Source organism: Rhinopithecus roxellana, chromosome 16, assembly GCF_007565055.1.
Source record: "Rhinopithecus roxellana isolate Shanxi Qingling chromosome 16, ASM756505v1, whole genome shotgun sequence".
Classification (NCBI taxonomy): Eukaryota; Metazoa; Chordata; class Mammalia; order Primates; family Cercopithecidae; genus Rhinopithecus; species Rhinopithecus roxellana.
In genome coordinates this window covers 50255451-50275697 of record NC_044564.1, presented here as the reverse complement: position 1 = coordinate 50275697, position 20247 = coordinate 50255451, and the positions used below count along the sequence as shown (strand labels likewise).

At 42.4% G+C, this 20247-nt stretch overlaps 1 protein-coding gene across 5 annotated transcripts in view; it reads left to right on the top strand.

Annotated features, from left to right (window-relative positions):
• The window catches only part of TJP2 (tight junction protein 2), a 142781-nt gene that overhangs the window by 106130 nt on the left and 16404 nt on the right, over positions 1 to 20247 (top strand). For all 5 annotated transcript variants that reach the window (XM_010362962.2, XM_010362961.2, XM_010362960.2 and 2 more), the window contains 12 exons: positions 929 to 1532; positions 6580 to 6683; positions 7295 to 7448; positions 9032 to 9140; positions 9248 to 9381; positions 10783 to 10849; positions 11681 to 11831; positions 15973 to 16081; positions 17207 to 17417; positions 18118 to 18305; positions 19136 to 19231; positions 19956 to 20035. In XM_010362962.2, coding sequence (XP_010361264.1) covers positions 929 to 1532; positions 6580 to 6683; positions 7295 to 7448; positions 9032 to 9140; positions 9248 to 9381; positions 10783 to 10849; positions 11681 to 11831; positions 15973 to 16081; positions 17207 to 17417; positions 18118 to 18305; positions 19136 to 19231; positions 19956 to 20035 — 2007 coding nt within the window. The remainder of the gene's footprint in view (positions 1 to 928; positions 1533 to 6579; positions 6684 to 7294; positions 7449 to 9031; positions 9141 to 9247; positions 9382 to 10782; positions 10850 to 11680; positions 11832 to 15972; positions 16082 to 17206; positions 17418 to 18117; positions 18306 to 19135; positions 19232 to 19955; positions 20036 to 20247) is intronic.

The window sequence follows — 20247 nt, the reverse complement described above, 5'->3', positions numbered from 1 at the left end:
ATTGGGTGTGTTCACGATGGTATGGCCATAGACATGATTTGTAAAATTCAGACAGGATTGGGTGTGTTCACGATGGTATGGCCATAGACATGATTTGTAAAATTCAGACAGGATTGGGTGTGTTCACGATGGTATGGCCATAGACATGATTTGTAAAATTCAGACAGGATTGGGTGTGTTCACGATGGTATGGCCATAGACATGATTTGTAAAATTCAGACAGGATTGGGTGTGTTCACGATGGTATGGCCATAGACATGATTTGTAAAATTCAGACAGGATTGGGTGTGTTCACGATGGTATGGCCATAGACATGATTTGTAAAATTCAGACAGGATTGGGTGTGTTCACGATGGTATGGCCATAGACATGATTTGTAAAATTCAAATCGGTGTTTTTGGAATAATTGTCCTGTCTTTATGGTAGGAACATTTAGATTATTCCCTTCCAGCTATTTTGGAATGTACAGTGGATTCCTGTAAGCTATAGTCACCCTACCAATCTCACATTAGGTCTTATTTCTTCTGTCAGACCATATATGTGTACCTATCAATCAACTTCTCTTCATCCCCCTTTCCCCCCTAGGCAGGTAGGTATAGAATGTCACACTTTCTGAATTTTTGTTTGAGTTTTATAACTTAGCGATTTGGGCCTCTAAGGCTTTTCAAACTTGAGTAGAAGCAGATTTTGGAGGTACTATTTTATTATTACCTTAATTCAAGGCACTGTACTCAGAGCTTCAACATCGTTGTCTTATTCTAACCCTGTGAGATTTTTATTGTCCGTTTCCCAATGAGGAACCTGAACTTTAGTGAGTCGGCAGGGATACAGTTTTACTAAAACCAGAACTAGGGCTCTTAAAACGACTGCCTTCTCCACGTTCAGTTGTGATTGTCCTGCATCCACACTGAGTTTGTTTTGACAACAGGTGGTCAAGAGGCCCCGGAAGGTCCAGGTGGCCCCGCTTCAGGCCAGCCCTCCTCTGGATCAGGATGACCGGGCTTTTGAGGTGATGGACGAGTTTGACGGCAGAAGTTTCCGGAGTGGGTACAGCGAGAGGAGCCTGCTGAGCAGCCATGGGGGGCGCAGCCGCAGCTGGGAGGACAGCCCGGAAAGGGGGCGTCCCCACGAGCGAGCTCGGAGCCGGGAGCGGGACCTCAGCCGGGACCGGAGCCGTGGCCGGAGCCTGGAGCGGGGCCTGGACCAAGACCATGGGCGCGCCCGAGACCGCAGCCGTGGCCGGAGCCTGGAGCGGGGCCTGGACCACGACTTTGGGCCATCCCGGGACCGCGACCGCAGCCGCGGCCGGAGCATTGACCAGGACTACGAGCGGGCCTATCACCAGGCCTACGACCCAGACTACGAGCGGGCCTACAGCCCGGAGTACAGGCGCGGGGCCCGCCACGACGCCCGCTCTCGGGGTCCCCGAAGCCGCAGCCGCGAGCACCCGCACTCACGTAGCCCCAGCCCTGAGCCGAGGGGGCGGCCGGGGCCCATCGGGGTCCTCCTGACGAAAAGCAGAGCGAACGAAGGTAGGCGTGCTTGATGTAGGAAGAAAAGCAGTGTTGTGATAGGAATAACTAACTTTTTTTCTTTCTTTCTTCTTTTTTTCCCGAAAGAGTTGCTCTGTCGTCCAGGCTGGAGGGCAGTGGCAGGATCTCGGCTCACTGCAACCTCCGCCTACCGAATTCAAGCGATTCTCCTGCCTCAGCCTCCTGAGTAGCTGGGACTACAGGCGCCCACCCCCAGGCCCAGCTAATTTTGTATTTTTAGGGGAGACAGGTTTCAACATGTTGGCCAGACTAGTCTTGAACTCCTGACTTCAGGTGATCCATCCACCTCGGTCTCTCATAGTGCTGGGATTACAGGTGTGAGGAGCCACCGTGCCTGGCCAGGAATGAAGTCAGGAGATCCATCCACCTCGGTCTCTCATAGTGCTGGGATTACAGGTGTGAGGAGCCACCGTGCCTGGCCAGGAATAGCTAACCTTTTTTTTTTTTTTTTTTGAGTCGGAGTCTTGAGTCTCGCTCTGTCACAGAGGCTGGAATGCAGTGGCGTAATCTGGGCTCACTGCAACTTCCACCTCCCACGTTCATGCAGTTCTCCTGCCTCAGCCTCCCTAGTAGCTGGGATTACAGGCGTGCACCACCAAACCTGGCTGAGTTTTTTATTTTTAGTAGAGATGGGGGTTACACCATGTTGGCCAGGCTGGTCTTGAACTCCTGACCTCAGGTGATTTGCCCACCGCAGCCTCCCAAAGTGCTGGGATTGTAGGCACGAGCCACTGCACCTGGCCAGCTAACTTTTTTTTTTTTTTTTTTTTTGAGACAGAGTCTCGCTGTGTCACCCTGGCTGGAGAATACAGTGGCATGATCTCGGCTTATGCAACCTCTGCCTCCCAGGTTCACGTGATTCTCCTGCCTCAGCCTCCCAAGTAGCTGGGATTATTGGTGCCTGCCACCATGTCTGGCTAATTTTTGTGTTTTCAGTAGCGAGAGGGTTTTGCCAGCTTGGCCAGGCTGGTCTCAAACTCCTGACCTCAGGTGATCTGCCTTCCTCGGCCTCCCAAAGTGCTGGGATTACAGGTGTGAATCACCGCGTCTGACCGAGCTATCGCTTGATTGCACTTAACCAGCATTGTACCCAGCATTGACCTAAATGCCTAACACCAATTAGTTCGTTTAATCCTCAGAACTACCTAATGAGGGAGGACTCTTGTATCTCCGTTTTATAGGCAAGGAAACTGAGGCACAAAAGGTTCATTGACATACACAAAGTTGTGTCATCAGTGGAAGAGCCAGGCTCCAGAATTTTGGCTTTAAACTGGGAGAACAGTGATTCTCAAGGCAGTGCATCATCTGGGCACCTGTTAGAAATGCGGACTCTCAGGCCCAGGCCAGCCCCACTGGATCAGAAACCATGGGATGGGGCCAGTGCAGTGTCTCACACCTGTAATCTCAGCACTGTGGGAGGCCAACGTGAGCAGATCACTTGAGGTCACAAGTTGGAGACCAGCCTGGCCAACACGATGAAACCCATCTCTACTAAAAATGCAAAAATTAGCTGGGCGTGGTGGTGGGTGCCTGTAATCCCCACTTCTCAGCTTGAACCTTGAGGGGCAGAGTTTGCAGTAAGCAGAGATGGTACCACTGTACTCCAGCCTGGGTGACAGAGCAAGACTCTGTCTTGGGAAAAAAAAAAAAAGAAAGAAACCATGTGGTGGGCCCCCAGAGTCTCTGTGTTAATAAGCTCTCCAAGTGAACTTGCTGCATCTCAGTTGGAAAACCACAGTGGAGGACAGTACTCCGCCTAATCATTGTTGAGTTTCTGCTCTATGCAAGGGGCTATGTTGAATATTCTTTTACATAGTCCTCACAGGAACCCTGTGTGTTAGGAGGCTTTGTTCCTGTTTTACAAGTGAGGAATACCATGATAGAGAGGGGTTTCATTTATTTATTTTTGAGATGGAGTCTCACTCTGTCACCTAGGCTGGAGTGTGGTGGCATGATCTTGGCTCACTGCAACCTCTGCCTCCTGGGCTCAAGCAATCCTTCCACCTCAACTTCCCCCACCAAGAGTAGCTAACTGGGATTACAGGTGTGCACCACCACGCCTGGCTAATTTTTTGGGTGTTTTTTGGTATACATGGGGTTTCACCATGTTGCCCAATCTAGGATCCACGTGCCTTGGTTGGGATTACAAAATGCTGGGATTACAGATGTGAGCCACTGTGCCAAGCCATACAGAGGAATTTTTAGGGGATATTTATAGGTGAGGATTCTGAAACTCGGACTGGGGAAGTGACTTGCCCGTGGAAGCCAGTAAGTAAAGGTGGAGCTGGAACTCAAACTCCATCCTCTGGAAATAGGTGATTGGAAATAAGTAGATGAGTGAGCAGGGCTTTTGAGCCTAGTGTTGAGATATGCCTAGCACTGTTTCTTGTCTTCTGACTGAAGATTCCTTGTAGCATGTAAAATCTTTAATTTCATTTTGTTCTCTTAATTGTTCTCATTCTAAGAGGAAAAAAGATAAAGAGCACCTGAGAATGCAAAGGAAAAGACTTGTGTTTTAGGTTTGGGATTTGCATTTTGATAGCCTATCAGATGAGAGGGTTTGTTTTCTTTAGTTTTTTTTTGTGAAGAGTTGAGTTATGTAACTAGGTGTCTATTGAAATAACTGAAGAATAATGCAAAGATGTGAATAGTGAGATACCTGGAGTCCAGTCCATGAAAATAAATGGGAACGTTGAGATTGCAATATCTCCCTGAGGAGTGTGTATCTTAGGAAGTGTAAGGATCTCAGTGGTTTTTTTGTTTTTGTTTTGTTTTTGTTTTTGTTTTTGTTTGAGACAGAGTCTCACTCTGTTGCCAGGCTAAAGTATAGTGGTACGACCTTTGCTCACTGCAGCCTCCATCTCCTGGGTTCAAGCAATTCTCCTGCCTCAGTCTCCTGAGTAGCTGGGACTATAGGCACCCACCACCATGCCCGACTAATTTTTGCACTTTTAGTAGAGATGGGGTTTCACCATGTTGGCCAGACTGGTCTCAAACCCCTGACCTCAGGTGATCTGCCCACCTTGGCCTCCCAAAGTGTTAGGATTACAGGTGTGAGCCACTGCACCCAGCCAGTTCCACTTTGTAAAAGAAAAATTTTTGCTACCTTTTATTAAGTTTTCACAATAATTTGGCTATTGTTGGCTAGGGTTGTGTAAGAATTAATCTTTAAAGAAATTTCGACAGTAGGTGAGACCTACATTTGAGTAAGAAAAAATATGATCCAGCTATTACATTTCATGGCACCAGTTGTCTTTCTTAGAAGCTGGTCAACTGATTTTTTTATCTTCATTTGTGAAATGCCCACATACACACCAGTATATCTATTTGCAAAATTATAATGAGTGCATTTTTTAAGAGGATTGAGGAGTTGTTGAAAAGTGCCAGAGAGACGTTATCACTCAAGCTTGTCTCACTCAGCATTCTGTTCTGGGCTGTGAGGCTGTTTGACCACTAGAGGATCGCCATCCATGAAAGCAGCTTTGCCTTTCCCTTATTCCATTCTTGACTATCAGCTTCCTAAAGGACTAGGGCTGGACCACAACACTTCTAATCTTTGTGGTAAGATCTGGCTGGCAAGTTTACCATAAATCATTTAAAACTTATTTTAAAATCGACTTCATACCTTTCCTGAATTGTGGAAAGTTACTTTGTTTTGTAATTATAAGATTTTTAGTTTGAACAATGATAAAAAAATTTGTGCCTGTTTTAAAACCTGCTCTGTTGTGGTGGTTTCCTAGAATGTGCAAGTTTATTCTTAAAATAATGTATTTGTACAAGTTTATTAAGTAAAACCAGAATAGTCTAGCCTTGAAAGTATTTAAAAATATGCATACTTAGTAATTATAATGTTTTTGCTTTTAATAGCAATTCAGAGTCCATAAACCCCCAAAGCTATTTTGGTTTTAGTTAAATGCTTTATTAATTGCTTTGCCTAACTTCTTTACCCCTTTTCTTCACCCACTGAATTCCTTTCAATGCCAAACTTCATATAATCTAAAGTGCTAGATTTTTTGCAGTGCCTTCCTGTAGACAGCCTCATTGTCAGCAGGACATGCCTATTAAAGTGTGCTGAATTGTTTTTGTCTCCCCAAAATTTTATTTGAAAAGTGTTAATTTGGCCAGGCACAGTGGCTCACACCTGTAATCCCAGCACTTTGGTAGGCTGAGGTGGGTGGATCACCTGAGATCAGGAGTTCGAGGCCAGCCTGGCCTACATGGTGAAACCCTGTCTCTACTAAAATACAAAAATTAGCTGGGTGTGGTGGTGGGCACCTGTAATCCCAGCTACTTGGGAGGCTGAGGCAGTAGAATCGCTTGAACCTGGGAGGCAGAGGTTGCAGTGAGCTGAGATCATGCCCCTGCACTCCAGCCTGGGTGACAAAGCAAGATTCTGTCTCAAAAAAATAAAAAAAGAAAAATGTTAATTTTATAGCAGATACACTTATAACCTTCACCTAGTTTTACCAATTAACATTTTGCCACACTTACTTTCTTTTTCCTCCTCCTCTTTTTTCTTTCCTTCTGCTCCATTACCCTCCCTGTATCTCTCTCAGTGGGTTTTTTGGTACTATTTAAGTAAGTTGTAGGCAACTCACTATTACCCATAAATATTTCAGAGGTATCTTCCAAGGATAAGAACATTCTCCTACATCAGTCACCGTAATACCATCATCACACTTAAGAAAATTAGCATTAATATCCCTTTCATGTATTATAGTTCATTTCAAATTGCTCCAAATGATGTAACTCATTCTCCTCCCACCCTCCACTGGATCAGGGAGACCTATGATTGTTCATGCATTGCATTTGGTTTTTATGTGTCTTTTAATCTAGAACAGTTTCTCTGCCTTTTTTGTTTTTTATGGCATTGACTTTTTTGAAGAGTTCAGGCCAGTCATCTTACAGAATTTCCCATATACAAAATTAACTTTTTAATATATATTTTAAAATAGTCCTATAAACCAGACTAAGTTTTCTGAACAAGTTGATGACATACGTGTATGTTTATGTGTTTGTCTCCTAGAGTATGGTCTCCGGCTTGGGAGTCAGATCTTCATAAAGGAAATGACCAGAACGGGTCTGGCAACTAAAGATGGCAACCTTCACGAAGGAGACATAATTCTCAAGGTGGGTAGATGAGGGCAGAGAACAGTAGTGTGCATACTGCCATTCATAGCCTGCATGTCTGCATTCAGCACCAACACAGTGAGACTTAGATGCAGTGAGAGTCAATGTTGACAGAGGTGGCAAGAGCAGCATAATGAGATGAGTTTTATCAGAAAAACCAGACATCGAGGGTTGTAACAGTTTAATGTCAGTTTAGAAATCAAAAGCAAAAAACTCCATGAATATTTTCTTCTTTCCTGTTTAAAGTTTAGGTCCCTATTCCTTAAACTAAGGAAAGATGAGAAGGAAAGTTGGTGGTGTATGAATGTTGAATATTTAATAGGTCTTGTAAACCTCTCCAGTCAGGAAACACGTTCCAGTAGTAAACCAAACCATTGTCTTGAGCTTGGAAGTTAAATAAATTAGCAGAGTAACTTACACTTGTATTTGGAATCCAGGCATGCAGGATTATATTTAATTTAAAGGACAATTCATTTTTATTGAGTCATCCTAAAGCCAATATCTGTTTGAATATCTGAACAAAGCCTTTACATTTTTAAAAGGGGAAAATATGAATTTTCTACTGTGAATAATTTTATTGCATTTAACATTACCATTCTTTATAAACACAGATCAATGGGACTGTAACTGAGAACATGTCTTTAACGGATGCTCGAAAATTGATAGAAAAGTCAAGAGGAAAACTACAGCTAGTGGTGTTGAGAGACAGCCAGCAGACCCTCATCAACATCCCATCATTAAATGACAGTGACTCAGAAATAGAAGGTAAAGGAAGAGGAGGCTGTGAGCTTGGGTATAAGTGAGGAGGGCCGTTGCTTCCCCATTCTTCTATTTAGTGTAGCTGTCCAGCTGGAAGTTAGATTTCCAAGGAAAACCACCTTGAAACCTTAATCCCCAAAGGTCACTGTTTGGTTGTAATTTGCTTATTAAAGTGCCTATTGAAATTAGGTTTCCAATATAAAATTCTGGTGCACTTGCAAACTCTCAGAGAACTATTAATTAGGCAATTGAAAGCAAAACGTGTCAGTAAAAAAATGTGTGTTTGATTGGTTCAAAGAGCTAACCATATCATGTATATATTTGCTAGTTGCTCTTTTTTTTTTTTTTTTTTTTGAGACAGTTGCACAGGCTGGAGTCCAGTGGTACAACCTTGGCTCACTGCAACCTCTGCCTCCAGGGGTTCAAGTGATTCTTCTGTCTCAGCCTCCTGAGTAGCTGGGATTATAGGCGCCTGCCACCATGCCTGGCTAATTTTTGTGTTTTTGTGTTTTTAGTAGAGATGGGGTTTCGCCATGTTGGCGAGGCTGGTCTCAAACTCCTGACCTTGTGACCCGTCTTGTCCTCCCAAAGTGCTGGGATTACAGGGGTGAGCCACCAGGCCCAGCCTTAATTGCTCATTCTTTAAAAGTGGCGATTAGTATTTCTAATAGAGAAGACAATTTGGAGAATAGCTAAGACAAGTAGATGCTAAAAAAGAATCAAAATGGCTAATATTGTGGCATTCATTAGTTAGCAGTCTCCATCACCTCTTCCCTTTTAAAGAGCTATATTCGTTATGTGAATATGAATTATACATAGGATAACATTTTAACCTTGTAAAAATTGCCAATAGAAATAATCACAATATATCCCACTGAATCATCTACTGTTGCTTTTATGCAGAGAAGTTTAGAAAATATTAAGTTACCAAGTTGTAAAGCAGGCTTTTGTTGATTTTTTTTTTTAAGGAATTTCTTTATAAAACCTTAAAACTTAATTCAGTTTCCAGTGTATCAGCAGTTGTTGATCACTGTTATGGATGCAGTGCAGGAAAACAAAAGGAACATGAGAAATAATGCCAGCATGTTAGGGGGTTTGCATTTCTTTCCTTGCTACTCAGTATGTGGTCCTCATCCCCCAACCCCCGACCCCAGTAGCATCTGCATAATCAGGGAACTTGATAGAATTGTAGAATCTCAGTCTCCCCTCAACGGCCCCACAACAACTGTGTCCTAACAAGATTTGCATGCACCTTAAAGTTGGAGAAGCACTGGGCTTCTTGGGAAGAATTAGTGTATACATCTATGATCCAATAATAGAATTTTGACTCTTCTGTAGCAGCTTTGATGGAAAATGAGACAAAAGAGAAATACACAATTCTAAATTTGCCTTCCCCTTTATTAATTAATGCCTTTCCCTTAAAACGAGCAAGTTTTTCTCCAGGGGAGGACTATTAGACTAATAGCACATTTCCTGCCTACCTCCCTTCCATTTCCTGTGTTTCCTACCCAGAGAATAGTGCAATTTCTCTGGGTAGGAGAATATTTTAAATATTTTATTTAAAAGTCTTTTCTTATTTTTGAAACTAGATATCTCAGAAATAGAGTCAAACCGATCATTTTCTCCAGAGGAGAGACGTCAGCAGTATTCTGATTATGATTATCATTCCTCAAGTGAGAAGCTGAAGGAAAGGCCAAGGTAAGATGACATGCATTTTCCCTTGTACATGTCATTGTGAATATACACACATATGTATTTATGAAACTGTTATCTCTTGAGACATTAACATATGACATGTGCTTCAGTTCCAGAGAGGACACGCCGAGCAGATTGTCCAGGATGGGTGCAACACCCACTCCCTTTAAGTCTACAGGGGATATTGCAGGCACAGTTGTCCCAGAGACCAACAAGGAACCCAGATACCAAGAGGACCCACCAGGTAAGACTTTAAGACCACTCAGTTTCAACAGTTGTGTTCAGAAGTATGTGCTCACACAGCCATAACAAAGAGTGAAATCATGTCCTTTGCAGCCACGTGGATGTAGCTGGAGGCCATTACCCTTAGCTAATTAACATGGGAACAGAAAACCACATAGCACATGTTCTCACTTTTAAGTGGGAGCTAAACATTGGGTACAAATGGACATAAAGGTGGCAATAACAGAAACCGGGGACTACTAGGGGGAAAACTACTAAAGGAGGAGATGGAAAGGGTTGAAAAACTATTAGGTACCATGCTCACACCTTGGTGGCAGGATCAGTTGTACCCCAAACCTCAGCATCATGTAGTATACCCATGTAACAGACCTGCACGTGCACCCCCTGAACCTAAAATAAAAGTTGAAATTATACATATATATGTATACATACATGTATGTGTGTATATATGTATGTATATACATGTATATATGTGTATGTATACAGATATGTATGTACATGTATATGTGTATATATAAATAAGAGTGTACTTAATTCCAGAGGGTGGCTGAAAGGGAAGAGAGAAATAAAAAATTATGTATGGAAGAGGCCTTCCTTTCTCTCCCTCTTTTGACATTGACAAAGTATAAAATAATAGCCTTGTCTGAATGCCATTAGAATTGGTCACACTTTGTCATATTTGATGAGTTGAGGTCATTGTTTTCTCCCAGCCTCGATCTTGACCTCTTCCCCCAACCCTTCCCCACCACCCTACAATTATCATCATAATTTTATATTCACAAATATTTAAGGGGAAACAGTATCATTATTACATGTTTTTTAAGTTATTAAAAATTCTATGTTCTGTTTTTTTTTTTTTTTGAGACGGAGTCTCGCTCTGTTGCCCAGGCTGGAGTGCAGTGGCCGGATCTCAGCTCACTGCAAGCTCCGCCTCCCGGGTTTACGCCATTCTCCTGCCTCAGCCTCCCGAGTAGCTGGGACTACAGGCGCCCGCCACCTCGCCCAGCTAGTTCTTTTTTTTTGTATTTTTTAGTAGAGATGGCGTTTCACCGTGTTAGCCAGGATGGTCTCCATCTCCTGACCTCATGATCTGCCTGTCTCGGCCTCCCAAAGTGCTGGGATTACAGGCTTGAGCCACCGCGCCCGGCCAAAAATTCCTTGTTCTTATACATGTGATCGTACACCTTGCATTTTAGAGGTTCATTTTTTATCTCTTGTATTTTGAGAAACCATTGGCACCTGCTAATGCTTCAGAGTTAAACTGTACCTTAGCAACTTTTTGTTAATGATGACATATGTGTGGCATAGACTTACTTTTTTTTGTGGATTTTGTGATTTTTCTATTTAGAAACGCACTCTTGTTAGTCCAGATTGATAACAGTAGGTATTTCTTAACCCACAGCTCCTCAACCAAAAGCAGCCCCAAGAACTTTTCTTCGTCCTAGTCCTGAAGATGAAGCAATATATGGGTATGTATTTCAGTCTCTCTTTGTTTTCCCTTCTTCCTTACAGCTCTTTCTCTGTAACTGAAATCCAGAAGAGTGGTGGTTTTTGCCTAGATGGTGATTTTGTACATTATCAGCCACCTTTAACCAACCCCCACTGGTAGTGCTTATGAGAAAGAGGAATCATTTGTAGGAACAGCAAAATGTGGAAGTGGGTGAACTTTGTGATGTTAATGTTGTCTGTTTATCTACCTATCTAGCTACCTTTCCAGAGTGTTACTCTGAATGTTTGTGTTTGTCAGATAAATTCACTCCCAAATAGGTGAAGTATTGCTAAACTATGGTGCCCCGTGGTGACTGCACTAATGTGATGGACCCAGTGTCTGTCCATGTCGGGGAGGGAGGAGGAGTGCTGCTGCACTCTGCCCTTGATAATCAGAACCCCTAGTTCAGCAGGGTTCAAGGGCAGCAGCCTCCTGTATTAGGATACTGCTTCTTTGTACCCAGACTGTGTCTTTATTTGACAAGAATGCAGTGCAAGCAGACCTTTCTTTGGAAGAATTTTAGCCCTAACTCTGCCCTTTATTTGCTTTCTCATCTTGACTGCGTTGCCGTAAAGATTAATATATATAATTCTACATCTTCACTAGTAACAGGGACCTACTGATACTCATCTCATCGTCCCAAGAAAGATAAAATTGTAGGATATATGAGATATATGAGAAAAATGAGAGGGCTTTGTAAACTATAAATCACTGTATAGCTAGAAGAAATTAAATCTCTCATTTGCTAATGTTGTTCTCTCTTTTAAAAAATATCTCCCATCTTTCCTTTCTGAAATGGAACCTATTGCAGCCCTAATACCAAAATGGTAAGGTTCAAGAAGGGAGACAGCGTGGGCCTCCGGTTGGCTGGTGGCAATGATGTCGGGATATTTGTTGCTGGCATTCAAGAGGGGACCTCGGCAGAGCAGGAGGGCCTTCAAGAAGGAGACCAGATTCTGAAGGTAAGAACGGTCTAGCTCTGTTTCTAGAAGTTACTTGTAAGGCGTGTGCTTTTCTGGGTGTTCTTTCTGTAAGGGAAGAGAAAGTGGTTCAGCTGGTGAAATAGAGCAGCTGTGAGTTTGTTGATGCCCAGCATTGAAATCTCTGTATTCCTCAAATGGGTCCTGTCGGTCTTGGAACCCAGAACTCATCCATGTATCCATGAGAACTGATAGTGTTTCAGTTCTTGCCAAGATTTTATTACTCTGATTAATGGGAAAACATTGAGACTCTAAGTAAGCACTTACAGGAAAGATTTTTCAAAAAGATCTTTCTGATTTTTGCTTTTTTCACTGTGTTCCCCCTGACTGCCATCTTTCTTAAGGCAGTGTCCCGTAATTGAACAAAGGTGAGTGTTGACGTCAGACTGGGTGATTTGAATTTCGTTCCAGCCTCTTATTAGTTCTTTGACCCTGGTTCACCCTGAGACTCGGGTTTCTGTATCTGTTTAATGGGAATGAGAATACCTGCCTCGCAGGGACCCTGGGAAGATTAGACCAGGTAACACTTACAAGGCACCTAGCAGAGTTCCCTGGCACCAAATAGGAAGGTCAGTGTCCATTGTTTTTTCTTATTGGAAGATAACAAATAGCTGCTACTCAATGTTATTTACATCTAAAATTGTTCAGGAAAGGGAATTCCTGGTTAATCAAATATTGATACTTTTAAAGTTACTATATGTTAGTATAATCTGTTAAAGAATTAAAAAATAACTCGATGTGTGTGTGTGTGTGTGTGTGTAGCATTCTTTGTTGACTTCAGAATAAATTTCAAGAACATCAAGTATCTACTTACAATAAAAATATAGAATACTAGGGAACTGTCTTTTTTTGACAGTCTCGCTCTGTCACCCAGGCTGGCGTGCAGTGGTGCTATCTCAGATCACTGCAACCTCCACCTCCTGGGTTCAATCAATTCCTAGTCCTTAGCCTCCCCAGTAGCTGGGATTACAGGTGCCCTCTTAAGTTTTGTCTTTTTAGTAGAGACAGGGTTTCACCGTGTTGCCCAGGCTGGTCTCGAGCTCCTGAGTTCAAGCAGTCCACCCACCTCGGCCTCCCAAAGTGCTGGGATTACAGGCATGAGCCACTGTGCTCGGTTGTTAACTGCATTCATTGGAAATTTCTCTCTGCTTCTGTAAACTTGCAGTTCATATATATGAGTTTTTTTTTTTTCTTGTTAATGTTAGTAAAAAGTCCGTATGTAGTAAACTAAGGGGTTTGGTAGGGGCTTCTAGGCTCCAAGGAGAGGGGAGAATAAAGTTCTAGAATTCTCACGGAAGCAGGCAGCAAAGTACAAAAGCAGGCAGCCCCCTTCCTTCTTGGCCCCATTGCAGTAGTTTGGATTTCATTTGTGGAGCAGATGAAGGGCAAACCTTGATCGTGAGCTTTGCAAAAGCTTTCCGGTGAAATTCTAGACCCTCCTTGGCCCTGGTCAGGATCCTAGAAGACTGTACCTGCACGAACCTCATGGTACCGCATGATCCTAAGAAATATCACTCGCCAGATGTTACTGATGAAAACCCATCTGAGTGCCAGCTCATACCAGTTTACTCTTTGCATATATGCTAATGAAGAAAAAAGGCATTTTTTCTAACTAGTGTGAGGTCATAGGATGATAGCTAGAAATTTGGAGCTTTTGCTCATTAAGGTTCAAGGATAAAATATTTTTGTACGTTGAGGGGTTGGGAGATTTTCTAAATTTCCGTGAAGAAAAGTAGTGAATTCACCTAGAGGCTTGGCAGTCAGACCTCTCTGTAAGTTGTTGTTAGTTGGGGAGAGTCGCTTCCATGGATAAAAAGTCATGGTATCAGCATTTTTACTTAAGGTATGTTGTTTCTTGTTATCACCCTGGCAACATGGAAGGAACTCTGGGAACTGGCTTCTTTTGCAGTCATCCCATGTGGAGGTCAGGCAATAGGTGGTCCTCGTTTCTTGGGTGCGAATAAATTTTCTGTTGACTACAAAAGAAACTTTCAGTTCTAGAAAGGGGTGAAAAAGATTGAGTTTGCCTACAAGGATGGAGAAGCTGCTGCACAATACTAGCTGATACAGGATCCTCTTCAGGCTCACAGCAGACATGGCTAGACCCTGTAGACTACTAAACAGCTAATCAAAGAGGATATTTATTGGAAAGGACTGTTCAATGTAACCTTCAAGTAGAAAAGTGCTGCCCTAGCCTTTTTCTACTTTAAATTGTTTCAATGCCCCTTTTCAGGGCCAAATTGAATATATAAAGCCTTATACACATGCTAATCACTTTCTTCTGTTGTGGGGTTTTTAAGTGTGGCTCTTTGTTTTGCAAAGGTGACAGCTTGACGTATGGAATGAAGGCATGAGCAGGATATGTATGTTCCTTATCAATAATGAAGATATATGTGCTTTTGCTTATTCCTGCTTGGCTTAACTGCTCTTTGCTTGTTATTTATCTGATAGTGTTGTCATTTCTCTTTCAGAAACTTTTATGGGATGGAAAAGAGAAAAAAGACTTCTAAGTTTGGTTATTAACCATGTAGATTTTTCAAATGTAGCTACCACGTGTTCTTTAATTTTGACCATTATAGTTTTTGGCTATCGAAGACTGTGATCGAGCCTGATCTAAGATCAATCTCTTGTGGCCAGAGAGACGGACTGAAGGACTCCCAAGGTCCTCCTCCAGCCTTGTGGCCCTGTCTTATTTAAGTAAATAAATATAAGCATATATAGTACATGTAAAAATATACATATGGCTGTATGTAGATACAGATGTAGATAAACAAATGGCACAAGAAAGGATACCAAAATGGGATGATCCCTAATTGGGGGACAGAGACGAACCTTAAATACTAAATACTGTTTCAAAGGAAAAATTAACTCGATTGCTTTAGCACATCACTTTATTTTAAAAGCACCAAATTAGTTTTAGTCTAATGCCAGCTTTCACACTCATAGATTTTGGCCTTAATTAAAGCCCACCCAACTAAGGATAAGTTTCTTCTTTAATAAAGCATTACTCTTGTGATTAAAAGGATTCTGTAATTGTCAATGACTGAAGAAAGTATTTTATAGGAATTTTATATCTTTATTTCTACAAAATATTATTAACATCAGGTATTTTAATATGATTTTCGTATTTTACTTATTTATAATTATGCTTTAAAATAGGTTTAAAGATAATAGAAACTATGGGCTGGGCATGGTGGCTCACGCATGTAATGCCAGCACTTTGGAGGCCAAGGTGGGCAGATCACCTGAGGTCAAGAGTTCGAGACCAGCCTGGCCAACATGGTGAAACCTCGTCTCTACTAAAAATACAAAAAAAAAATTAGCTGGGTGTGGTGGCACATGCCTGTAGTCCCAGCTACTCGCGGAGACTGAGACAGAAGAATTGCTTGAACCCAGAAAGCAGAAGTTGCAGTGAGCCAAAGATCGTGCCATTGCACTCCAGCCTGGGCAACAGGGAGACTCCATCTCAAAAAAAAAAAAAAAAAGATGTAGCACTATGATTTCAAAATGTCTTGTTCTTTGTGCTGCATTTCAATTTTACTTGCTTTCTAACTATAAGGCTGATGCTCTTTAATTTGATAAATACCTTTCAATTTTATAAACACATGTTAAACACTTTTAGGTGATAGAAGCTAAAGGAGAAGGGTGGAATTGGTCAGAGTCTTTATTTGCACACTTTTATTTGAACCAGTTTAAAATTAGCGTGAATGCTGGGCCAGCATACTCATTTGCCACAGACCCCAACACTCCCTATTGCATTATAGTTATCTGTTTCATACTTGTGTATTACCTTCTTGGCCACCTCTATGAGAGACTCACAGAAGGGACATGGATAGAAACAACCACAAGAAATTCTAATCTGATCTAGTGACAGATCCTTGCTTCAATGGCTTCTCTCTAAGGTGCGGTTGGCAGTGTGGGCAGGCCAGAAGGTATAGTGCCCAGGCCCATAGCAAGGTGCTGGGTGGGAGGGCTTGAATAGTGACATTAAGGACTCATTTACATGTTGGCTTTGCTCTGGGTAGGCCCTGATGAAAACAAACAGAAGGCTCAGTGGCACCTTACTATAAACTTCTCTGTTTTTTCTTTTTTTTTATCTCTTTCTGTTTTTCCTTCCTAATAGGTGAACACACAGGATTTCAGAGGACTAGTGCGGGAAGATGCCGTTCTCTACCTGTTAGAAATCCCTAAAGGTGAAATGGTGACCATTTTAGCTCAGAGCCGAGCCGATGGTGAGCAAGTTTGGTCATTTAGTTTAGTTGGGGTTGGGGATGGGGAGTGGGAAGGATGAGAGAGGTGTCTTGGTACCAGAATAGGCAAATCTGGGTAATAAAAAATTGAGATGGATCTCAACACCTAATCCTTGGGTCCTAGGTGTGTGAAGAAAATCTGGGTGCCATTTAACTTTTCCATAAAAGCATGCACTGAAATAATTTTACTAGTTGTGTCAGTTTGGAATAAAACTGCCTTCCTGAACAGCCTTACATTCTGGCTGGAGTTATTAGTGAGTTTACATATGACAGGTGCAAAGGCCATGGCTGCTGACTGATGCCCCTGTTACCCCCGGCCAGTCTGACAAGTTGTTTCGCCTTTCCAGGCCTTGTTCCCATCTGTGAAGTGAGGGTTGAGAGTGTCTTCCTTGTCTGCTTCAGAGTTTGATTGGCAACTGTGTTAATCAAGTTCTCCAGAGAAACAGAACCGATAGGAGATACTGGAATCAATAGGAGAGAAAGAGATTTATTGTAAAGAATTGGTTCACATAATTATGGAGACTGGCAAGTACCAAGATCTGCAGTGAAAATGGGCAAGGTAGAGACTCAGGAGAGCCAGTGATTTAGTTCTAGTCTCAGTCTGAAGGGCTGAGAACCCGGAGAGCCAATGGTGTAGTTCCAGTACAAAGGCAGGGAAAAGAGCTGATGTCGCCTTTTGAAGGCCATCAGGCAGGAAGAGTAGTTTCCTCTTAATTGAGAAGGGGTCTGATTTTCGTTCTCTTCAGACCCTCAACTGATTGGATGAGGCCCACCCGCATTGGGGAGGGCGATCTTCTTTGCTCAGTCTACCCATTTATACGTGACTCTCATTCAAAAACACCCTCAGAGAAAGACCTAGAATAAAGTCTGACCAAATACCTGGTCATTTCATGGCCCGGTCAAGTTGAGATAAAAATAACCATTGCAGCAAGCTGTGAAGCTGGTAATTTGTCCTTGTTCTTGTTGGAGCTGTGATTCCCATAGGACTTGTGCACTGAATGGAAGGAAGGTAAAGGGGAGATCAGAGATGGGAGAAGCTGTGTTGAGTGTCTAATACTTTTAACTTGTACTAAGCTGAATGCAGCAAACAATGCTTTTGTCTTTCAGTGTATAGAGACATCCTGGCTTGTGGCAGAGGGGATTCATTTTTTATAAGAAGCCACTTTGAATGTGAGAAGGAAACTCCACAGAGCCTGGCCTTCACCAGGGGGGAGGTCTTCCGAGTGGTAGACACACTGTATGATGGCAAGCTGGGCCACTGGCTGGCTGTGAGGATTGGGAACGAGTTGGAGAAAGGCTTAATCCCCAACAAGAGCAGGTAACAGAGATTGCATTCTCACACACCCCTTTTAATCCTTCCCCCTGCAGAAAACTACAGGCCCCCTCCCCGCAAAAGAAACCCCACATGAGTTCATTACGTGTCATCATCTATTTCTTGTTTATGGAGAGTGGTGTGAATTGTAAATAGCCACCAGCTGGTTTGTTGTGAGTAAATTTAGCATCATGTGGTTGGTTGTTGCATGTGGCTGTTTGAATAACTTCCTAAAGAGCGTCTACTGCCTTGTACCGTGTACAAGAGAGATACTGAATGGCCATAGCATGCCAGCACACCTCTTAGAGACAAGGTACCCTTGTCTGCTGTTCCGTCTCCATCCTTGGAGAGGCTTATACACCCCAGTGAACACTTGGTGTTTGGCTGACAGTGCGGGAACCTAGGAAAGAGGCCTGTATTTGAGCGGGAGTTCCAGGTGTGTGTACTGTGTACCGGTGTATCAGAATGAGCCAGATTTCACATGTTTATTGCTGAGCCATTTCTGGTAGATTTCATAGAGACCCGGCCTTTTTCTGCTCCCATTTGGAAGTGAAGGTCCCCACATTTCCCACCCTCTGAAACTTCTTCATTGTCAAGTGGAATTTTCTCTGAGCTCAGAAGTAAAATCAATTGGATTTGATTAATGAAATGTATGTTTGCTGCGTTTTCTGGCTTTAGAGATTTACTTCCCATGGTTTCTTCTCAGAGCTGAACAAATGGCCAGTGTTCAGAATGCCCAGAGAGACAATGCTGGGGACAGGGCAGATTTCTGGAGAATGCGTGGCCAGAGGTCTGGGGTGAAGAAGAACCTGAGGAAAAGTCGGGAAGACCTTACAGCCGTTGTGTCTGTCAGCACCAAATTCCCGGCTTATGAGAGGGTTTTGCTGCGAGAAGGTGAGGAAGCAACATGGGGCCTGGAAATGATCTGACTGGGCTCTGAGCCTGTTCACCTTCATTTTCAGACTGCATGGTCAAGTTCTAACTGTTCACCTTCATTTTCAGACTGTATGGTCAGGTTCTAACTGTTCACCTTCATTTTTAGACTGTATGGTCAAGTTCTAACTTATGTATGTCAGTTATGCCAAAGGCAGTTTATAGAGTTGAAATCAAACTAACAAGGAGCATGATTTATAAAAAGCTGTTCCAATTCCTAAATTCAGGCTTATTTCTGCAACCTAAAAAATGTTTTAATACCACTGTTCAAAAATTTCCATATATTGGCTGGACCTTACGCCTAGTACTTTGGGAGGCCAAGGTGGGAGGATCACTGGAGCTCAGAAGTTCAAGACTAGCCTGGGCAATATAGTGAGACCTCATCTCTGCAAAAAATAAAAAAAGTTTCCATATATTATCAGTGGCAAAGTTTGTGTTTAAAAATGATGAGGAGCTAGGCAGTGTAGTCCCAGCTACTCAGGAAGCTTGAGGTAGGAGGATCGCTTGAGCCTAGGAGTTTGAGTTTAGTCTGGGCAGTATAGTGAGATCTTGTCTCTTAAAAAAAATATATCTAGGTTAGTGTGTGGTTAAATGAAAAGAAAAAAAATGTTTTAAATGGTGAGGATAGTGAAGGCATATTCTTCAGAACAGAGCCAAGCTGAGTTGGGGGTGGTAGAAACCACAGTTTCTCTCATTTAGTTATGTTGTCAAAAGCCCATATAATACTTGTACTGCTTATCTTAACAGCTAGGCAAGTGTGTATGCTTTAACGGCCTTTCTTGTCATTTCAGCTGGTTTCAAGAGACCTGTGGTCTTATTCGGCCCCATAGCTGATATAGCAATGGAAAAATTGGCAAATGAGTTACCTGACTGGTTTCAAACTGCTAGTAAGTCTGTCAGTGTTTTTTTTTTTTTTCTCTCCCATATTTTTATTTTGAAAAATTTCTAACAGAGGAGTTGGAAGAATCGTGAACACCCACGTACCCTTCACCTGGAATCACCAGTTGCTAACATTTTTCATGCACTTTCTCTCACCCACTCCTTGCACCATAGACACACACACACAAACTCTTTCAAATATTTCTACAGAATCATTTATAACACTTTATCCCAGAATACTTGTGTGAATCTCCTAAGAACAAGGACTTTCTCCCACATAACTGCAGTACCATTATCACAGCCAAGAAAGGTAACATTGATACAGTGTAATTTCGTATATAGTCCATTTTCCACATTTTCATCCTAGTTATGTGCTTCATAGCTTTTTTTTTTTTTAATTCAGGATACAACCAAGGATCATTCATGACATTTGACTTTTATGTCTTTTTGTGATTTTTATGTCTTTCCAGTCCCCTCTTTTTTCCTAAATAATTTTGTTACACTGATATTTTGAAGAATCCAAGCTAGTTGTCTCCTAGAATGCTTCCTGTTGGAGTGGCCTAACTGTTTCTTCACGATTAGATTTCCGCTAAGCAGGTTGTGTGGGTCCCACTGAATCTCTTTAGGAGGCACCTAATGTCAGGTGTGCCGTCATTGCTGATGCTAGGTGGGAGTATTTGATTGTCACCATTTTCTAAACAATTATTTAGCTCCCTGCTTTTGCTTTTGCAGAAACGGAACCAAAAGATGCAGGATCTGAGAAATCCACTGGAGTGGTCCGGTTAAATACCGTGAGGCAAATTATTGAACAGGTGAGAAAATTCATCCACAGACCATGTTCTCAGAAATAATTAGATCATGGTTTGCTGCAGTCACTTTTAGAATAGTATCTGTACCTTAATCATTAAATGTTAATAATAAAAAATTGGCCAGGTGCAGTGGCTCACACCTGTAATCCCAGCCCTTTGAGAGGCTGAGGCGAGTAGATCACCTAAGGTCAGGAGTTAGAGACCAGCCTGGCCAA